Source organism: Neoarius graeffei, chromosome 7 (assembly GCF_027579695.1).
Source record: "Neoarius graeffei isolate fNeoGra1 chromosome 7, fNeoGra1.pri, whole genome shotgun sequence".
Taxonomy (NCBI): domain Eukaryota; kingdom Metazoa; phylum Chordata; class Actinopteri; order Siluriformes; family Ariidae; genus Neoarius; species Neoarius graeffei.
The window spans coordinates 48,085,582-48,106,396 of NC_083575.1; the positions used below are offsets into that span (position 1 = coordinate 48,085,582).

General features: G+C 41.6%; 1 protein-coding gene across 3 annotated transcripts; it reads left to right on the forward strand.

Moving 5' to 3' along the window:
• Positions 1 to 3,814: 3,814 nt before the first annotated feature.
• bag5 (BCL2 associated athanogene 5) lies at positions 3,815 to 20,256 on the forward strand. 3 transcript variants are annotated; one of them, XM_060925829.1, is made up of 5 exons: positions 3,815 to 3,903; positions 8,402 to 8,684; positions 10,462 to 10,890; positions 11,015 to 11,238; positions 16,311 to 20,256. In XM_060925829.1, exons 1-5 carry the CDS (start codon positions 3,881 to 3,883, stop codon positions 16,834 to 16,836), a joined length of 1,485 nt encoding a protein of 494 aa, XP_060781812.1. In that variant the 5' UTR covers positions 3,815 to 3,880; the 3' UTR covers positions 16,837 to 20,256. The 3 variants fall into 3 exon arrangements, with proteins under 3 accessions (XP_060781812.1, XP_060781813.1, XP_060781811.1); XM_060925830.1 differs by lacking the exon at positions 3,815 to 3,903 and adding an exon at positions 3,949 to 4,195; XM_060925828.1 differs by lacking the exon at positions 3,815 to 3,903 and adding an exon at positions 4,211 to 4,613.
• The last annotated feature ends 559 nt before the right edge of the window (positions 20,257 to 20,815 follow it).

Sequence of the window (20,815 nt, forward strand, 5' to 3'; positions counted from 1 at the left end):
CTAAATTCTACAATAATTATTCCTCTAAATGCGTTTGGAGTAGGCATAAAATAAAAATAAAAGTCATTTAAGGTTTCTAAATTCTACAATAATTATTCTTCTAAATGTGTTTGGGGTAGGCATAAAATTAAAATAAAAGTCATTTGAGGTTTCTAAATTCTACAATAATTATTCCTCTAAATGTGTTTGGAGTAGGCATAAAATTAAAATAAAAGTCATTTGAGGTTTCTAAATTCTACAATCATTCTAAATGCGTTTGGAGTAGGCATAAAATTAAAATAAAAGTCATTTGAGGTTTCTAAATTCTACAATAATTATTCTTCTAAATGTGTTTGGAGTAGGCATAAAATTAAAATAAAAGTCATTTGAGGTTTCTAAATTCCCAATCATTATTCTTCTGAATGAGTTTGGAGTAGGCATAAAATTAAAATAAAAGTCATTTGAGGTTTCTAAATTCTACAATTATTATTCTCATTAAATGCGTTTGGAATAGGCATAAAATTAAAATAAAAGTCATTTGAGGTTTCTAAATTCTACAATAATTATTCTTCTAAATGCATTTGGAGTAGGCATAAAATTAAAATAAAAGTCATTTGAGGTTTCTAAATTCTATAATAATTATTCTTCTAAATGCGTTTGGAGTAGGCATAAAATTAAAATAAAAGTAATTTGAGGTTTCTAAATTCTACAATAATTATTCCTCTAAATGCGTTTGGAGTAGGCATAAAATAAAAATAAAAGTAATTTGAGGTTTCTAAATTCTACAATAATTATTCCTCAAAATGTGTTTGGAGTAGGCATAAAATTAATACACAGAGACTACTATATCTACATCTGTTCTTTATGCAATTTACATTAAGGCTTTCTTGTCTTGACTCATGAACATTGCATTTTTCTAATCCCCGTTAAACCCTGAGATTAGGAATGTTGGGTTGAAGCAAGGTTGGGTAGATTTAGTTTTATTTGAGAAATCTGTAATGTGTTTGTGCATTCACATGCAGTCAGAGGAAAACATTTCTGACTCTTTGCCCCAGGTTCTGCAACAAGGATTTAATTTAAAAACAATGTGGCCTACCAACGTCAACAACTGAAGTGAAAAGCCATGCAATATCTCCGGACCTTCTCTAACTACAATCTCTTTCAATACTTCTTAATCCCAGTCTTTGGAAGGCAGTACAATGTTAGCATTATCAGAGCAAGGAAAACGTAAAAACATCCGCAGAACCTCCCAGAAGAATGCACATGTCTGAAACAGGTTTGTTACATTAAAGTCTAACTATAGTGCAGGGCAGTAATCTCCGACAAGGCACATAAATAAATATGCAGCAATATTGTGGCAAATATTAAAAGAATGAAGATAAACTTCTCAGATTACTTTTTTTGTGGGGAAATGTGGAGTGTATTGTAATATTGCTCTTCATGCCACTTTGGGCTTGATTGTATAATGCCCAAACATGAACGTTGGGAACAACAAACAAGCCTTGTAATGAGACATAACCAAAGAACAGTAATGTGGCACCTAGGACACCCCACAACACCCTACTGAAAAGTCTAGCATGACAGAAATTTTTCTTTATTTTCTCACCAAATTTGACAAATCCTATGTGTTCCTTGATAGCCATGATTGAAAATTTCTTGACTGTCCTCTCCAATGAGTGTAAGGACATGAATGATGATTGGTCAGAGTCAAACTTGTAGTGTTGCCAGTCTCCTGACCAACACAGCAAGAGTTTATGGTATTGTGATTCCCTAATCTGACATGGTGACCTTCATGAAGGTATAAAAATACTGTGTCAGGAAAAGAGGGACATAAGGCCTCACACTTTTCTGTTTTTTAAAAAAATTATATGGTATAAAAGGGGAGGCACAGTGGTGTAGTGGTTGGCACTGTTGCCTCACAGCGAGAAGGTCCTGTGTTCGAGCCCAGTGGCTGACGAGGGCCTTTCTGTGTGGAGTTTGCATGTTCTCCGGGTGCTCCGGTCCCCCCCAGTCCAAAGACATGCAGGTTAGGTTAACTGGTGGCTCTAAATTGACCGTAGGTGTGAATGTGAATGGTTGTTTGTGTCTATGTGTCAGCCCTGCGATGATCTGGTGACTTGTCCAGGGTGTAACCCACCTCTCGCCCATAGTCAGCTGGGATAGGCTCCAGCTTGCCTGCGACCCTGTAGAACAGGATAAGCAGCTACAGATGATGGATGGATATGGTATAAAGAATGTAACTTATTAACAGTGTAATAGAACAAACAAATACAAGTGAACAGGCATCAAATCCAATAACAAATGTGCAACAGTTTTCCAACAAGTCACCTTTCTAACAGTAGAGCTGATTCCCCACACGTGTGGGACAATAAACCTCCAGCAGAAGAGTCCAATTTTCAATTTCTATTTCATTTTACCGCATGCGTTAGTATAATATTATAACAATACTTAACAAAATGTAATTTAATTTGAAAAATGTTCCTATGTGTTTACTTAAGTCTGTAATTCCCGGATTCACACTTCCGGTTCCTCCCGTTTCTATGGAGAACGGTTTATTCCACTTCCTGCTGTTTCTGAAAAAGTTGTTGCCAGAACATCATGGTTTTACACTACAGGCACTGTAGTGTAAAAATTACTGAATTATTATTAAAAGATCAAATCAGGTTATAGTCATTGACTAACGTGAGGATTAACCGGTGATAATGAAAAAGAGTTAAGAGTTGTTTCCTGACGAGGCGTCCAATGGGTGACTAATTCTCAAAATAATAATAATAATAATAATAATAATAATAATAATAATAATAAGCAGAAATGAAAGAAAAACGTGTTATTGTGTTTATGAAACAGATTAGCAGGTTGTTCTATGCCTTTGAAAACTCTTCATGAGGAAGAACTCAACACTTTTTATTATGTTATAATCTAACTAGTCTTCTGTTATTACAGTATATTGTCTTTGTCCTGTTAATTTTGATACAGGTATTTGTTTACTCGTATTTTGCACTAAGTACTTTTGTACAGTGTTATATTTTTTATATTATATTTATTTATACTACTCATGTTATTTGTTATCAACGTATATATACCATATTTTTCTTTATTTTACATTCTATATTTTCCCTTCATTTTGTCACTTGATTTTATGGACCACAATGGAAATAAGTGTTTTCACTTTCTTGTGTCATCCATGTACTTTTAATGTATTTACAATTGTTTGTATGTACTTACATTGAATTTACTAAATAAAATCGATCAATCATGAGGTTAAACCTCACAGAGTGTGTGTGAGAATGAGCGAGAGTGTGTGAGTGAGAGAGTATGAGAGAATGAGTGTGTGAGAGTGTGTGTGTGTGTGTGTGTGTGTGTGAGAGAGAGAGAGAGAGAATGAGTGTGTGTGAGAGAGAGAATGAGTGTGTGTGTATGTGAGAGTGTATGAGAGTGTGAGTGTGTGTGTGTGAGAGAAAGAGAAAATGTGTGTGTATGTGAGAGTGTATGAGTGTGTGAGAGAGTGTATGAGTGTGAGAGAGAGTGTGTGTGTGTGTGTGTGTGTGAGAGAGAGAGAGAGAGAGTGTATGAGAGTGTGTGTGAGAGTGTATGAGAGTGTGTGTGTGAGAGTGTATGAGAGTGTGTGTGTGTGTGTGTGAGAGAGTGTATGAGTGTGTGTGTGAGACAGAGTGTGTGTGAGAGTGTATGAGAGTGTGTGTGTGAGACAGAGTGTGAGAGAGTGTATGAGTGTGTGTGTGTGAGAGAGAGTGTGTGAGAGTGTGTGTGTGTGTGAGAGAGAGAGAGTGTATGAGTGTGCGTGAGAGAGGGAGTGTGTGTGTGTGTCTGTCTGTCCCCAGCGGTCACAGGTGGTAATGAGCAGTGGTGGTTTTCACAACACAACACAACACACAGGTACCCGATGGCTGTGCGCTGGTTATGCAGGTGGGTAACTCACAGAGAAAGCTTTAGTGAAATACAGTGCGTCAGAAATGAGTCCGAATGAAGGATAAACTAAACGACTAACTGCTGAATTACTACACAGTCTGATTTAACTTGTTTATATTTTTCTTCTGCGCTGTTAAAGGTAACTTAGAACCAGAACCAGAATCCCTTTACTGTCATTGCACATCCTGGTGATTAGCAGATTTCTGAAGTGGGAACACACTCCCTGGCAAAAATTACACCAAATTTCCACACCCAAGCGAGCGGTTGTGAATTCTGAACCTTGAGGAAGGTAGGCTCACCATGGCTAGCTGTACAGCTAACTCGCTACGAGCTAACTGGTGTATATAAGAGGCTCTCCCACTCTGTGTTCAGGAATTTACTGACTCGATGAAATCGCTTTAATTTTTTAAGGACAGGGTGTGTTATTGCCGTGTGTGGCATTTTGATATGAAATGTCAGACTGTGGAGAAGAAATGATGTAGTTATTACATGTTACTGGAGTGAACATAACCTGATGACTCCCCCCGCCGGATCAGTGAGTTGGTTTCGTCCGTGTGATGGGCGGGGCACTGATGCAGCTCAGCCTGAATCAGCTGCAGCGTCTTGCTGAAGTAGCCCGACGCAAAAATAGATTCGTTTATTGAGTCTAGCTTATGGAAACGGACCTCTGCAGAAATGTGCGCGAACGTCTTCGGCATGTTGAAAAGGTGAGAAATAGCCTGGGTGTCTCTGAAGGTGGTGTTGCCTTTCTCGTTTAATTGTCTGGCGGTGAGCTGGCAAATTGTCTTCTCTGCCCAGATGTGCATGCCAAATGCAGGGCGGTGTAAAAAAAACAAAACCAACCAAACAAAAACCCCAGTGAGGCATGTGTGTCGGAAGGATTTCACTGCCTTTTGCGTCTTAGTCCACATGTGAGAGAGGATTTCTGTTGCAAATTATGGTTGCTTTCCGTGGTGGCAGTATTCTGGTCAGCTACTGGATCATGTACCAAGCAGAGCTGACTAATGTCTTGGGTGTTGACCTCATGTGCATCATCCTCCATATGTGTTCTCATAATAATAATAATATTAATAATAATAATAATAATAGGTTGGTGCATTTGGATTGCATCACCCCACCCTAGCTAGCATATAATCCAAAGCTGTCATGTTGTGGTGTGGCATGGTGGTGTAGTGGTTAACACTGTTGCCTCACATCAAGAAGGGTTCGAACCCCTGGGGGATTCACTGGGGCCTTTGTGTGTGGAGTTTGCATGTTCTCCCCTACCGTACATCATGTCTGCATGGATTTCCCCTACAGTCCAAAGACATGCAGTTAACTCATCTCATCTCATTATCTCTAGCCGCTTTATCCTGTTCTACAGGGTCGCAGGCAAGCTGGAGCCTATCCCAGCTGACTACGGGCGAGAGGCGGAGTATACCCTGGACAAGTCGCCAGGTCATCACAGGGCTGACACATAGACACAGACAACCATTCACACTCACATTCACACCTACGGTCAATTTAGAGCCACCAGTTAACCTAACCTGCATGTCTTTGGACTGTGGGGGAAACCGGAGCACCCGGAGGAAACCCACGCGGACACGGGGAGAACATGCAAACTACGCACAGAAAGGCCCTCGCCGGCCACGGGGCTCGAACCCAGACCTTCTTGCTGTGAGGCGACAGTGCTAACCACTACACCACCGTGCCGCCATGCAGTTAACTGGCTACTCTAAATTGTCCATGTGTGAGAATGGTTGTTTCCCAAACCCAGAAATGGGAGAGCTGTGACCGAAAGGGTATCATGTGTAAAACAATGCTCCAGTTAATGACGTGGATCAATAGGGTCCACATGGACCCCGAACTGGCAGCAATGCTGGACAAGGGAGAAAATGATATATGTTATTGTGCCCATCCTCAGTAGGGAATCCCAGACCTGTAACAGACCCATGCCGTGGTATAATCGGAGCATCGTCTGCAGGAGAAGCATGCGCACACAGCTGTAGGGAAGGTGGATCAACCTTCCTGACCCTGTGCATATACCCGCACGGTATTAAGCATAAACTGTCATTTCGGTTGATGTTTTTCCCCCAGACCTTCATAAAAATGCCTGCAGATGTAATACTGTCTTATTGAATGCCAGCTATTTTAATGCATGATGTCATGTTGACGTTAAAACGGAAGCAAAATACCAGGAAGCAAAGACTACATGTAGAGATTTTTTTTTTAGAAGCTACATTAAAGTACATTATGACGTGAAACATGTCGTCTTGACCATTTTAGCAGGTTTGAGAGGTGAAGTTGGGAATGACCCACATAGAACGTATTATAAAGTCAGTGTGATTTATCCTGGGTCATGGGCAATGTCAGTTATGCAGTGAATGACAGTGGGATAAGCCACATTGTTCCACATGAATTGATTTGGCTTGTCTTTATCTGGTTATATAATCATATCACACAAGATAAGTAGGCTACTTTCCCTGCGGTCCTTTTCTAAGACGGCTGTCGCACAGAAATAAATGTCTAAGATACACTACCTGCCCTTCCTGATGTCAGTGGGATCGTGCGTGATTTCTCTAAATACAGATTTATCGATAATCCTGGACACCTTCAATATGGGGATTGAAAGCATTTGATTTAGTACCTGTGAAAGAAGCAGAGACGCGTTAATTACCAATACTGGCAATTATAAGCAGATAGATGGTGACCTCAGTCATCATTCAGTCCTTGATGCATAACTGGACTCATCCACCCACTGAATCTTGTCAGAATGTGTGTGTTAACACTAAACAGCTTTATTTTTATTTAAAGCTTTATTCTCAGATAAGAGGTATATGTATAGGCCCAAAATTTTTTTTGTTTTTTTTCCAGAGGCCATGTACCTGCACTGTCTCAGTTCCCTTGATGGCATTTTTGTTCTTGCTCCAGGCACCCTTAAAGAGCTTCAGTTTTTTATTTATTCTTTACAAAAGGTGTGTTCCACCGATGGCGTGTCCTCCTGAAAGAGGTGTGAAAAGTTATACACTGTGGAAAAAAAAATAGGTTTATTGCTTCATTGAGCATGTTCATACAAGCAGAGTTAAGGATTCCTCCTTTCCAGTGGCAAGAGACACTTTAATAGCAGTGGACATAGCAGTAATAATATAGCTGTTAGAATTGCTACTTGTGTAAACTTAAGGAAGAACTACATTTCAGAAAGAACTTCAGTGCCGGTGTGAAATGAACATTTTACTTTTAAACATGTGATATCAACTGTTTGGCCTCCTACAGTTTAGAAGCACTTTGCTGTGGGTTAAGGGTGTTTATCAGGATATCCTGAGATATAAATACAATTTTACAAAAGGTGTGTTCCACTGATAAGCGTATCCTCCTGAAAGAGGGTATTCATAAATACAATCGTTTTTATCAGACAACCATCACAGGCAGAAATGCCTTTCTTCAAGTTGTGCTGAAAACAGATGTCGCTTTAACAGCCAAGACTGTGACCTGCGATGCGACTGTGACGTTGCAGACGTCTCTGTGGAATAACAGCAGCGGCTCTCGGCTCCCAGTAAAATACTTTCCGTGGTATTTAAATCTGTGGAGAGTGCAGCGACCGAGGCTTGCTTGTCTGGGGTTTTTTTGCTGGTTCTTAAGAGCATTTACTTCTCATTGGATATCCCCTCTGGAGCAGAGCTTGTAAGTACTACTGTACTGCTCTAATGTTGTCAGTATCACACTGTAGACTCATGTCAGGCAATGAATTAAACCTCAACTAGCTAATATGCCTTCCTGAGGGAAATGTTTCTTTGAATGATCTGGCTATGCTCAAGTAAGCAAGTATTTTTTTTTCCCCTGTTATAACCAGACTATTGCAGTCAGATATTACACGAATTACCTCTATGAATACATTAACTCTGTTCATTAAGTGGATGGCCAGAGTCAGGTGCTCAGAAGGCCACCACATGAAAGTAAGCTGGATATCGAGCCTTCTGCGTTTTCATTTTATAATTATTACTGCCGGTTTAGTTGCAGCTCTTGTCAGCATGTTACATTCCTAAAGGCCCTTTAATTACACACGAGTGAGTAATCTACCGCCTCTTGTGTGACCTCGTCAGTATTTAGGATGTTATAGTACATTTGTTTGCTTTATACTTTCATGACTGGTAATAATGGTTGGAGGATCTTGACATAAGAAAGCAGGCTGAGCTGACACTGTTCAGAAACATCAAAACCTGCCCTAAAGTTTAAAATCTTTGTTGTGGGGGTTTGTTGATGGAGGCCAAAAGGTAATTAATGTACCTTTATGGTTTGTCTTCGATGTTTTTGAACAAACCTGAATCATTACCATCATAATTTTCAGATTTCTGTACTCCAGAATTTCCACATAATGGTTTCTCTTTCTCTGTGCTATTCTGTTTTCTTCCTTCATTCTTTCCATTTTTCTCCTACACCCACACTCCCACCCACACTCACTCACACACTCTCTCTCTCTCTCTCTCTCTCTCTCTCTCTCTCTCTCTCTCTCTCTCAGCCTGTTTGGGAAGCCCTTTGATGGTGGGAAGAGGACAATGGATCATGGCAACCAACAACAGCAGCAACCACAGACCCAGTACATGGCAGGGCCATTCCAGGCATACATGGGCCCTCAGGGTCCATACCCTGGGCCCCACCCTACCCTGTTGCGCCTGGATGAGCTGCAGAAGGAAGTAGTGGCATTAGGACAGCAAGTGTGTTCATTCAGCGGCCTGCAGAGCGATAGAGAGTACAAACGACTTGAGCGGGAGTTGACGCGACTCCAGCTGGAGGTGGATCAGGTCAGGAGCTGGGGTGGTCTTGTTCATACATGTCCCATGTCTTGTGAATACATTGGTGAAATATGAGGGATGCTAAGTTTTACATATAGTAGTTTATGCCATGCACAATTGAATAATGTCATGTGTCTGGAATATGTCATGGGTTTGGTACATGATGCTGTCTGCTTTAAAATGTGTCAGGAACTTGGCTTTATTTAGCAACAGGTTGTTTTAAGGTGTTCAGCTTTTTGTGGGAGCGTATGGTAGTCTAATAAATTAATGAGTGTCGTTTTCTGTAATGTGGAAGAGCAGAGCAACAGTGCACTGTGGTAGGTCAATTAAGTTCTTATTGCGTGATTTATCACTCGCTCCCGAATAAAGCTGGCAATGAAACGTTGTATTTAAAGAACCTTTTTGCTGTCACTTTGAATGATGAATTGCTCCAATTGTTATTTGATATACAAATTGTAAATTAGTCAAATGTTAGGACACACTTGGTTGAAAAAAAAATTTTTTTTTCATTGTCCTGACGGTTTGATAAAGCTTATGCTTGAAATTTGTTTCTAAGCAAAATGCCAATAGTGAAGTTAATTAAATTGTTTGTTTCCCCAACAATTAGTGTTCATGTAGAACCTATAGAAGCCATGAACAAGTGATTGACCTGTTTGTAAACTTTAACAAAAGCCTTTTTATGAAGCTCCATTATGAAGCTGGTTGAGAAGATCCCAAGAATGTGCAAAGCTTGATCCAGGAATACTGTTAATGTCTTCATTATCTGATTTCCCCCACAGTCCAAAGACATGCAGGTTAGGTTAACTGGTGACTCTAATGCCGCTTTTCCACTACCAACGCGGCTGAGTTGGGCTGAGCCGTGCCATGCTGAGTCGGGCTGAGTCAAGCTGAGTGGGGCTGTTGGAGTTGCATTTCGACTACAACCGCGCTGAACCGTGCTGGCTGGAAGTGGGTGGACACATTGGGTGGAGTTAGCGAAAGTGGGTGGACGTCACGTGATGTCGTTAGGCGGCGCAAACAGTGACATCAGTGATCTTTTAAGCGGTCGTCTCACGACCCGGATAGTAAACAATAAACATGGAGTTGTTCGTGTTACTGGTCTTGGTGCTGTGGCTTGTTGTCACCGACAACGCCAACAGATACTGGCAAGAGCGTATGGATGAGGCGAGGCGCATAAGGCTTCAGAAATTCTCATAATTCGTAATTCTTCTTCTTCCGGGTTTACGGTGTTTACAGATCCCAGCGTGCTCGCGGGGCATGTGTGGGCATGTGAGGACACTCCTCCTCACCAATCAGTGCACAGGGGAGTGTCTCCTCACGCCCCTAGCCCCACTCGGCTCGGTTTGGCTCGCTTCAGCCCTACTCCAAAACCGTGCGAGTTTTGGGTGCTAAGCAGGGCTGAAGCGAGCTGAGTCGTGCTGCTCTAAGGTAGTCGAAACGCGAGCCGTGTCGGGCTGAAGTGAGCTGAAAAAGGGTAGTGGAAAAGGGCCATAAATTGACCGTAGGTGTGAATGTGGGTGTGAATGGTTGTCTGTGTCTATGTGTCAGCCCTGTGATGACCTGGTGACTTGTCCAGGGTGTACCCTGCCTTTCGCCCGTAGTCAGCTGGGATAGGCTCCAGCTTGCCTGCGACCCTGTAGAACAGGATAAAGCAGCTAGAGATAATGAGATGAGATGAGACTTACTATCAGATATAATGAACACTAAACTTTTAGTTTGTATGATGACTTGTAGGTATTGCATATTATTGTAATTTAACCATTCATATTTGTGTCTTACCTCCAAGGTGGAGACGGAGGGACGGCTGGAGCTGCAGCAGGCTCGGAAGCGGGCAGCCGGGGAAGTCGAGGGGTTGTTGCGCTACCTGGAGGGTAATGCTACTCATCCATCTCGAATAGCTATAGAGGAGCTGAGTCAGGAGGCCCAGAGGCTCCTGCTGGCAGGAGTGGTGGCTCCATTTCGACAAGGACAGGCTCAGGATGCAGCGGAGACTGGTGAGGACCTTGTGGAGGCTGTGCAGGATGTGGCAATGCGCCTGGCCCAGATCAAGACAGGTGGAAGCGTGCCGCTCCGGAAAGCCCGTTACCGCGCTCTAACCCGCGTCTGTGCTGTACAGGATGTGCTGGAGGGTCGCGTTCGCACGCACACACTTGCCCTGCCCCTGTCTGATGAGACCCATGAGGCCGTGCAGCACATCAATCACGTGATGGTGCAGGTTAGCAATATGGGAAACACCAGGTTTAATTGATTAAGTCTGCCAAGATATTAGGCTTCTTTACTAGTTTAGGGGAATGAGACCGCAGATGCAGAGATTGACTGACTGATGAATGCATTTTCAGGTGAGTGGCGCCCGCTGCCAACTGATTGCTCTTCTGATGGGGTTGAGTGGGCGGGATAGCTGCGCCCACCTAGCACGTGTCCTCACTGAGCTGTTAGTGGAGCTGGACGCACTGGACGTGTCCAGTAACACAGCAGTCAGAAACTACAGGAAGCAGGTGGTGGAAGAGATCAATGGCCTCCTTAAACACCTCGACTTGGAGGGGGAGGGAGATGACACTCGCAGGTAATGGGCGCACACATGCACTCAAATGTACAATGTTTTTACCATCTCTTATTTTGAAATTATAGCATTGCTTTATGCCAGCCTTGGTATTTTATCCAAAGGCTAATTTCTGCCTTTCCTTTAATGGTCTGTTTTATATCTATGATTAAGAAATGCAGTTTAAATCGATCTATTTAAAGTGTAACTCAATCAGTAGACTTTGTCTGCAGGCAAAAATGTGCGTGGTGAAAATCTGTTCAACAACTGCTTAACAGAAATAACAAGACTAGTATGTTTAACTTGGTGTCAAAGTCTCATCTAGAGAGCCTGAGGTGCAGTTATTTCAAGTCCCTCACTTGACTCTCTCTGTGTAATTTGTGATGATTATTTTTTTGAGAGGGTAGTGTAGCATATTTATTGGACACGAGAGAAATTTTTGTCATCAGCAGATTTCCCAGTGGTCGGGTTCTGGTGTTTTGAGACAAATTTAGTTACAGGGCTTTGTTGGATAACCGAGCAGTGCATGTTATAAAGGCTTGTCTTTCAGAAGCTGAACATCGGAGATGAGGAGTTAAATGCTTCTTCCTATAGCTATTTATCATGTAGCTTTTGATATTTTATTGTTCAGTTGATTAAGAGCTTGACAATAAGGGAAAACATCTGAGCAGCAGCATTCCCCTGTGCATGTCGATATGGTAGCAAAATGGTGGAATACGGGATACACAACACCATTTATTTATTTGTTCTCCAAACGTGCATACCCCATCTTAATTATTCAGACAGAAAATTCTCTTCTGAACACCATCCGTTATAAACCTACAGACTCTTGTTTTTATTTATAGCACAGCTCTTCACACCCCAAGAACTGCAAACATCTCAATTACATACTGCTGAGACTTGAATACATGTGCAGTAAGAATAATGACTTTCAGAATGTGTGAGAATAAATCATATATTTAAATAAATCATAGATCAATATCGATTGAGCCATATTAGGCAAAAGGATGCCTTTTTTTTTTTTTTTAAATAAACTCAAACCAGTTACAGGACATGTGCCCACACTGTTTCTTGGATACACTTAAAAAATAAAGGAGCTAAAAAGGTTCTTTGGAGCAATACCACAGAAGAACCATAGGTGTTTTCAGACCAAACACTTCTAGGAGGAGCTATCCCCCAGGGAGCTCCCAAGAGAACTGCATACTTTCAAGACCTTTTTTTTGCATTTGCACTGCTAGTAGGAATGATGTAAGCTGGCCCATGGTTGGTATAGATAGCAACACCACTCAGCGTTCAAGATAACATTTTTTTTTTTGTAGCAAAAAAATGCTACACAGTAGTAATTTTGTGTAGCATTTTTTTGTTTCAGTATACTATACAGTGGGCCAAAAAAGTATTTAGTCAGTCACCAATTGTGCAAGTTCTCCCATTTAAAAAGATGAGAGGCCTGTAATTTTCATCATAGGTATACCTCAACTATGAGAGACAAAATGAGAAAAAATCCAGAAAAATCACATTGTCTGTCTGATTTTTAAAGAATTTATTTGCAAATTATGGTGGAAAGGGCAGCACGGTGGTGTAGTGGTTAGCGCTGTCGCCTCACAGCAAGAAGGTCCGGGTTCGAGCCCCGTGGCCGGCGAGGGCCTTTCTGTGCGGAGTTTGCATGTTCTCCCCGTGTCCGCGTGGGTTTCCTCCGGGTGCTCCGGTTTCCCCCACAGTCCAAAGACATGCAGGTTAGGTTAACTGGTAACTCTAAGTTGACCGTAGGTGTGAATGTGAGTGTGAATGGTTGTCTGTGTCTATGTGTCAGCCCTGTGATGACCTGGCAACTTGTCCAGGGTGTACCCCGCCTTTTGCCCGTAGTCAGCTGGGATAGGCTCCAGCTTGCCTGCGACCCTGTAGAAGGATAAAGCGGCTAGAGATAATGAGATGAGATTATGGTGGAAAATAAGCATTTGGTCAATAACAAAAGTTTCTCAATACTTTGTTATATACCCTTTGTTGGCAGTGACAGAGGTCAAACGTTTTCTGTAAGTCTTCACAAGGTTTTCACACACTGTTGCTGGTATTTTGGCCCATTCCTCCATGCAGATCTCCTCTAGAGCAGTGATGTTTTGGGGTTGTTGCTGGGCAACACGGACTTTCAACTCCCTCCAAAGATTTTCTATGGGGTTGAGATCTGGAGACTGGTTAGGCCACTCCAGGACCTTGAAATGCTTCTTACGAAGCCACTCCTTCATTGCCCAGGCAGTGTGTTTGGGATCATTGTCATGCTGAAAGACCCAGCCACGTTTCATCTTCAATGCCCTTGCTGATGGAAGGAGGTTTCCCTCAAAATCTCACGATACATGGCCCCATTCATTCTTTCCTTTACACGGATCAGTCGTCCTGGTCCCTTTGCAGAAAAACAGCCCCAAAGCATGATGTTTCCACCCCCATGCTTCACAGTAGGTATGGTGTTCTTTGGATGCAACTCAGCATTCTTTCTCCTCCAAACACGACAAGTTGAGTTTTTACCAATAAGTTCTATTTTGGTTTCATCTGACCATATGACATTCTCCCAATCCTCTTCTGGGTCATCCAAATGCTCTCTAGCAAACTTCAGACGGGCCTGGACATGTACTGGCTTAAGCAGGGGGACACGTCTGGCACTGCAGGATTTGAGTCCCTGGCGGCGTAGTGTGTTACTGATGGTAGCCTTTGTTACTTTGGTCCCAGCTCTCTGCAGGTCATTCACTAGGTCCCCCCGTGTGGTTCTGGGATTTTTGCTCACCGTTCTTGTGATCATTTTGACCCCACGGGGTGAGATCTTGCGTGGAGCCCCAGATCGAGGGAGATTATCAGTGGTCTTGTATGTCTTCCATTTTCTAATAATTGCTCCCACAGTTGATTTCTTCACACCAAGCTGCTTACCTATTGCAGATTCAGTCTTCCCAGCCTGGTGCAGGTCTACAATTTAGTTTCTGGTGTCCTTTGACAGCTCTTTGGTCTTGGCCATAGTGGAGTTTGGAGTGTGACTGTTTGAGGTTGTGGACAGGTGTCTTTTATACTGATAACGAGTTCAAACAGGTGCCATTAATCCAGGTAACGAGTGGAGGACAGAGGAGCCTCTTAAAGAAGTTGTTACAGGTCTGTGAGAGCCAGAAATCTTGCTTGTTTGTAGGTGACCAAATACTTATTTTACCGAGGAATTTATCAATTAATTCATTAAAAATCCTACAATGTGATTTCCTGGATTCTTTCCCCCCATTCTGTCTCTCATAGTTGAAGTGTACCTATGATGAAAATTACAGGCCTCTCTCATCTTTTTAAGTGGGAGAACTTGCACAATTGGTGGCTGACTAAATACTTTTTTGCCCCACTGTATATTAAGTAATAAATTTGCGAGTGACAGAAAATAAATAAAGAAAGCACAACTTTATTTATCACACACTTGTGAAATTCCTCTCTGCATTTAATCCATCTGAAGCAGTGAACACACACACACACACACGCACACACATACCCAGAGCGATGGGCAGCCATGCTAACAGCGCCTGGGGAGCAGTTGGGAGTTAGGTGCCTCGCTCAAGGGCACCTCAGCCCAAGGCTGTCCCATATTAACCTAACCACATGTCTTTGGACTGTAGGGGAAACCGGAGCACCCGGAGGAAACCCACGCAGACACGGAGAGAACATGCAAACTCCACACAGAAAGGCCCTCGCCAGCCGCTGGGCTCGAACCCAGAACCTTCTTGCTGTGAGGCGACCGTGCTAACCACTTACGAGTCTTATAACAAGTTTACAACAATGTTTTATTGCAGTGAGCCTTTATATCATTGCGCTAATACAGTATGCAAATGCAATAGTACAACTACTACAGCAAGCTTTAGGACCCATTTTTGGTCATTACTCATATCCAGCTAGGAACGTCATCTATTTGAGCCCTCATTTTAAAGCTAATTTTGTGATCAAGAGTTCTAAGTAATGTTAAAAAAGGTTTTGGTGCACTTCTAAATTTCATGAATAATGCTATTTATACTTAAAAGTTAGAATGCCCCAACATAGTTAAAAGCGAAGTCCAACACTGTAATGGCTTATTTGGTACAAAATATATAGTTTTAATTTGTGCAAATAAACTTTTTTGGACATTCCGTTTCAAATACTGGATTCCGTGTTTTCTGTCCATTTACCGCGATCGCAGAAAACTATTGTCTCTTTTTTTGTTGTTGTTGTTTATCCATCCATCCCCTGCTGGACAATTGGTGACTGACTAACCCATGTTAGGAAATAAGGAAAGCTTATAATTTTCTTAGAGAAGTTGGCCAACTTTTTGCATTGCATTTCTGTGCGATACACTGGGGAAATTGATTAGCAATTCTTCAAAATTGGGTCGCATTTTGCGATGCGATACTGGCTATCTTGAACGCTGATGCCACTTTTGCATGACCTACAACAACAAGATTTGCCTGGGTTTTTTTTGTTTGTTTGTTTTTTCCCCCTCCACCTTTAACACTAAAATGGTGGTTGCTGGTGTTGCTTTGGCTCATGTATTGAACTAACTGATGTACACTTGCATCTGGACCAATCGCTGTACATTTACATCACTCATGGTTTCTCATGTGCTGAGAGAGTACCTACCCTGAAGTAGGAGCTGAAAAAAGTCCCTCAAAATGGCGTTTGAAGGACTAGGATCATTCTCAGTTCCTGTAGTGTGGGGACACAAACATGGGGGACTTTCCTCCAACAATTCTAAGAACTATGAACGGTTCCCCCATCTGAAAGTGCCTCACGTTTGTGTTCCAAAAGAGGTATATTTGCTTGTGCGTAAATAACTTTTTAACCTGTGATTCTTTAGCAATTTTGTTGCTGCAAACCATCAAAAAATGGTTAAAAATCTGTCAGTCAAATGTTAGTTTTGGAAAACAAAATGATTCTACTATAGCATCAAGAACTTTTTTTCTGGCACCTTTTATTTTGAGTCTGCTTTCATGACATTTGCCTGTGCGCTGTAAATCAGTTGTATGCAGCTATTTTAGTTTTGCTTTTTACAAAAGCAACTGTGCTTGAATCTGTATCTAAATTTGAATGGTAATGTTTTTGTTTTTTGTTTCCAGGTATGACTTGACACAAAATGACTCCATCCGTGAAATTGAGGCCATCCGAGGCCGTGTGTCTGTGCTGCGAGGAGAGGTACTGAGACAGAGTGTAGCAAGCCAGGGGGTGGAACTTCAGAGTCTTCTAACTCATCTGGACCAAGTGGACACCGGACGGAACCCCTGCATTAGAGAGGCACGGCGAAGGGCTGTGCTGGAGATCCAGGCAGTTATTACTTATCTTGACCTCCGGGAAGCCCTCAACCGCCGGAACCCTGGACCAGATGAACCTCCAGCTCACGTGGCCGTGTGGCGTGTCCTTGCCAGCCTCTTTGACCTGCATTTTCAAGTGCTTGGCTTTGATGGCAAGAGAGCTGACAAGAGCTACATGGTGCTTGAGGAGTTGCTGACCAAGCAACTTCTGGCTCTGGATGCTGTAGACCCTCAGGGGGACCAGGGAACAAAAGCAGCCCGCAAACAAGCTGTCAAATATGCCCAGAACATCCTCAGCTACCTGGACATGAAGACAGATGAGTGGGAATACTGAGAAAGTGAAGAGGGGAAAAAAAGCAGAATCCTGAAAAGATCCACTTGCACAAAGTGCTTTGAAAATGTTTTGTGCCTAGTTAACGGCATGGAGGCAGAGGACTCGCACAAGTCGATTCTGTATATAATAAAAAAAAAAAAAAAAACTGTCCTGGATGGTAAAAGTCTTTCCCTATATGTACTGCAATTGCTGCTTTTTAGTTTGTCTGGTTATTATCCTCGTCATTGGGCAGTGGGCCAGTTGTTCCTGAAAACAACAGTTTTGTTCACTAAATTGTCTGCAAGCAAACCTATGCAGCGTTTGAGTGTTCTTATGATTCATGATGTGCTTTATTTTTTATTTTTATTTTTTTGTGCTTACAGATGCATCCTTTTTCATAGTTTACTTTGTGCTCGATGTATTATGGAGCTAAAACCTGTTTTGCTGCCAAAAACTTGCTTCCCAGTCGGCCACTTGTCTATAAGGAGCATGTCAGGAGGAAGTTCATCTGCAGTCTTTACTTTGTTTAGTTGCAACACAAGACTCTCTTCCTGCCTACACAATAACTTTTCTCTCATTAGTATGGGAATGATTAACCAACATGTCAGAGACAAATATTTAACAAAAAATTATGATGCCGTCTGAGGTCTGTAGATTGGCTGGTCTGAATAATAGAAATCTTGTGATTTCTAAATCTTGTCACCATAGAAATGTCTGGTCACAAGATTTAGTCCCAGGATTTAGAATTTTCACCCAAATATTTAAGAAAAGCATTTTCTTGGGTTACAAATGATTTAATTTGTTTTGTGAGGGCCTTTTTGACAAAAGTCATACATTTATCTATAAATACCAGCATCTGGGAGGTGTTCTGTTTCAAGAGTGGTATGGTAGTGAGACACAGTGCCTGAAGATGATCAGAAAGAGATTATCTTGAGAAAATCAAATCAAGTTACAAGTTGTATACCATCTAATGAAATTGCAGCATGATGTTGATTAAAGTAGACGGGGAATTCTAAAATATTCCACATAGATGAGCGTGACAAGCTGTCAAAATAGCACCTAAAAACTGTTCAGCCCCTTCCTCTTTTCTCAAATGATCAGGGTTGTCATGGTTGCAAACATTAGGGCTTTGTCCCCTTCTCCTGATAAGTTCATAAGAACATTTCCCTTTGACTATGCAGCGAGTCATTCTGCATGATCAGATGAACTCATCAGCTTTTTTTTTTAAAGATATTTTTGGGGGCTTTTTTTCACCTTTATTGGATAGGACAGTGTAGAGACAGGACAGGAAATGAGCGAGAGAGAGACACAGGGAGGGATCGGGAAATGACCTCGGGTCGGAATCGAACCCGGGTCCCCGGATTTATGGTATGGCGCCTTAGCCACCTGAGCCATGATGCCCCCTGAACTCATCAGCTTTGACTGACTAACCTGATTCTCATCAACCCACTCATCCAACAGTCCATCACTTTTTCTCACTTTTTTTTCTCCTTCAACTTAAACATTCCCTATTGCCTCAGCTGAGTCTGTCAGAGCTTGTTCTTTTGTTTGCTGGTCATGAAAACCTTTGCTTCATGTGTTTAAAAAACAAAACTTGTGGTTTAAAAAATTGTGCTCACACCTTTTGAAGCACTTGGCTGTCTTTACATTTCAGTTTGTTGCAATTACTGGTTATGAGAGAAGACCAATATCAGAAAGTATAAGAAAATGGGGTCATTTTGGAGTATACCTGAAATAACTCTAAATTCAACGGAGGATGTGATGCAATAAAATACTAGTATGAAGGGCAGAAAATTGGGACAGGGAAATGAAGCTGTGAAATACACAGTGCATTGAAAGGAGGAGGTAAAGCAAAAGCCAGATGTGGTAACTGCCTCGGGGTTTGTTGTGGTCTCGTAGTCTGATTCTGTCATCGGCACATTCTGTTTTCATAGGGTGTTGTCTGAGTTTGTTATGGCCACTGTGTCAGTCAACCTGAAAAAGTCGTAACCCAGACAAAGCCAAATACAAAACTAAGTACAGACTGAAAATCCAATCAAAATGCTTCATATTTGTGCACTTAACTTCTGTCTGGACAGCTATGACAAGGCACATAAACCCTCTCAAATTTGCACATTATATCCAGTTTAGTGGTTCTGCCAGACCCACACAGTGGTCACATATAAATGTACTATAATTTTCCAGTGCCGGCAAGTGTGAAAGTGGTTTGAGTTCAATATGTATAAAAGTTGCATTGTTTTTCCAACACAAGTCACATTTCAAATTAACCCAGAGTGTGTTTGACAAAATTAGACATGGCTTGAGACCCCTTTTGGTTTTGAGAAGAATTCAAAATGGTTTTGTTTCTCAACAGATCCATGCATGGTCCCTTTTTCTGTTTGTCACATCAGTGAAGCTGTTTCCATGGTAACAAAATGTGTGGTTTTGCCTAAAAAAAAATACAATATACAGTGTATACAACATGTTTGGATTTGTGAGAGGGAATGTTGATATTTTGAGTGTTATATAGGAGAGTAATTCATGTTTCAGGCCTAGTTAGAGTAATGGCACTCTGCTCTAGGTGAACATTTGATTTAAAGTCATTTGCTTCTAAATACTCAAATTTTCAATTCGACGGTTTAATTTCAGAAGCACTTTCCATATGAATTTCTGTAGTGTGTTGGATACAAAGCAGCTCTGAATTCTCCAATTTAGTACTGGAGACTGATGCCTGATCTGGTGCTAATACACTCCAATGGTTCACTTGTGACCTGTACTATAGAATACTACTTGTTAGAACAATGTGATGTAGGCTGGTACACAGTGACAGCTGTTTGTTTGTCTACTAAAATTAGATGTAATTGGTGGATGGATGCAGATGAATTGATAGAAATTCCAAATGATTGGTGGCTACTGTAGATGACTGTAGAGCTACATCTCAAAGTATGTAATTAGCTATAAAGCATGGTGGGTTTTAGTTTCATCCCATGCTCTTTCCTCTCTAGTGCCAAAACTCAGTCTTTATGCTTGTAGCATATCTCACAAACCACAAAGAATATCAGCTGCATAGATATAGAATGTAACAAGGAATGTCCTATTTCTATGGCATACCAAAGGTTATTGTGAGCTTCCCTGTTCCTAACCTTACCTAATGATCAAGGCTAATTCTGGTATTAAAGAAAGACAAATAAAAGAGAAGGGAAATTTGCTAGTAGTAGTATTATTTTGCTTCTCAGACCACTTGTTTATGTGGTCAGGTTTACAGAATACTTTTCTCAATGTTACATACAATTTCAGATGTTGTTGATTGTGTGAGGCTGGTTTCGTGTGCTGTCTGGAGTATGCTTGGACAGAAAAAGCACACAGTTTTGAACAGCTGTATGAATGTGTTGATTATTTGGAGTATTTACATTTTATTTATCTCTATAGGGAACATGATAAATAAAAAGTGAATAAAAATCCTGTGCATGGTAAGCTGTTCATTTGTGCCTGAACTGGATCAGCTTGTTTCTATGGCAACATTTCCCATTGGAAAGCAAATGGTAGGTAAATTATTCAAAAATTGCAGTTGGATCAAATGCAGTAAAGAACATCTAGAAGACCTCCCTTTCTTCTTCATTTTTCAGCATCCATAAGACTACCAACATGGTATTGAGTTTCTTTGAGTAAAGTACTCTTATTGCTCCTGCGCCAAACTCATCATCATAATCGCTGCCACTCGTATACGAGTGTGGCGGCTGAATGGATTAATGGAACAGAGGTTCAGCTATGACCAATCTGTTGATCGTCTCGACACCGTTGGGCGGTGGCCTTCCTACGCTCACGACGCGCGGATTCTTCAATAAGTCTGGTTTTCTCAAAGTGAAGAACACTATCGCGGGTTATGTTTTTCCAAACATGCTGATCCATTGCTAGTTGATCCCACTCGTTAGGATTGATTCCACATTTCAGCAGGGAGGACTTTAGAAGGTCCTTGTGCCTTTTCTTTGGCACGCCCACTGGCCTGGTACCATGAGACAGC

Bases quoted from the DNA above. Each gene is read 5' to 3' on its own strand.
- bag5 (XM_060925828.1), top strand. From the start codon at position 4,582: ATGTGCGCGAACGTCTTCGGCATGTTGAAAAG. The intron at 10,891-11,014 runs GTTAGCAATATG...ATGCATTTTCAG, and splicing joins TCAATCACGTGATGGTGCAG to GTGAGTGGCGCCCGCTGCCA. The intron at 11,239-16,310 runs GTAATGGGCGCA...TTTTGTTTCCAG, and splicing joins GAGGGAGATGACACTCGCAG to GTATGACTTGACACAAAATG.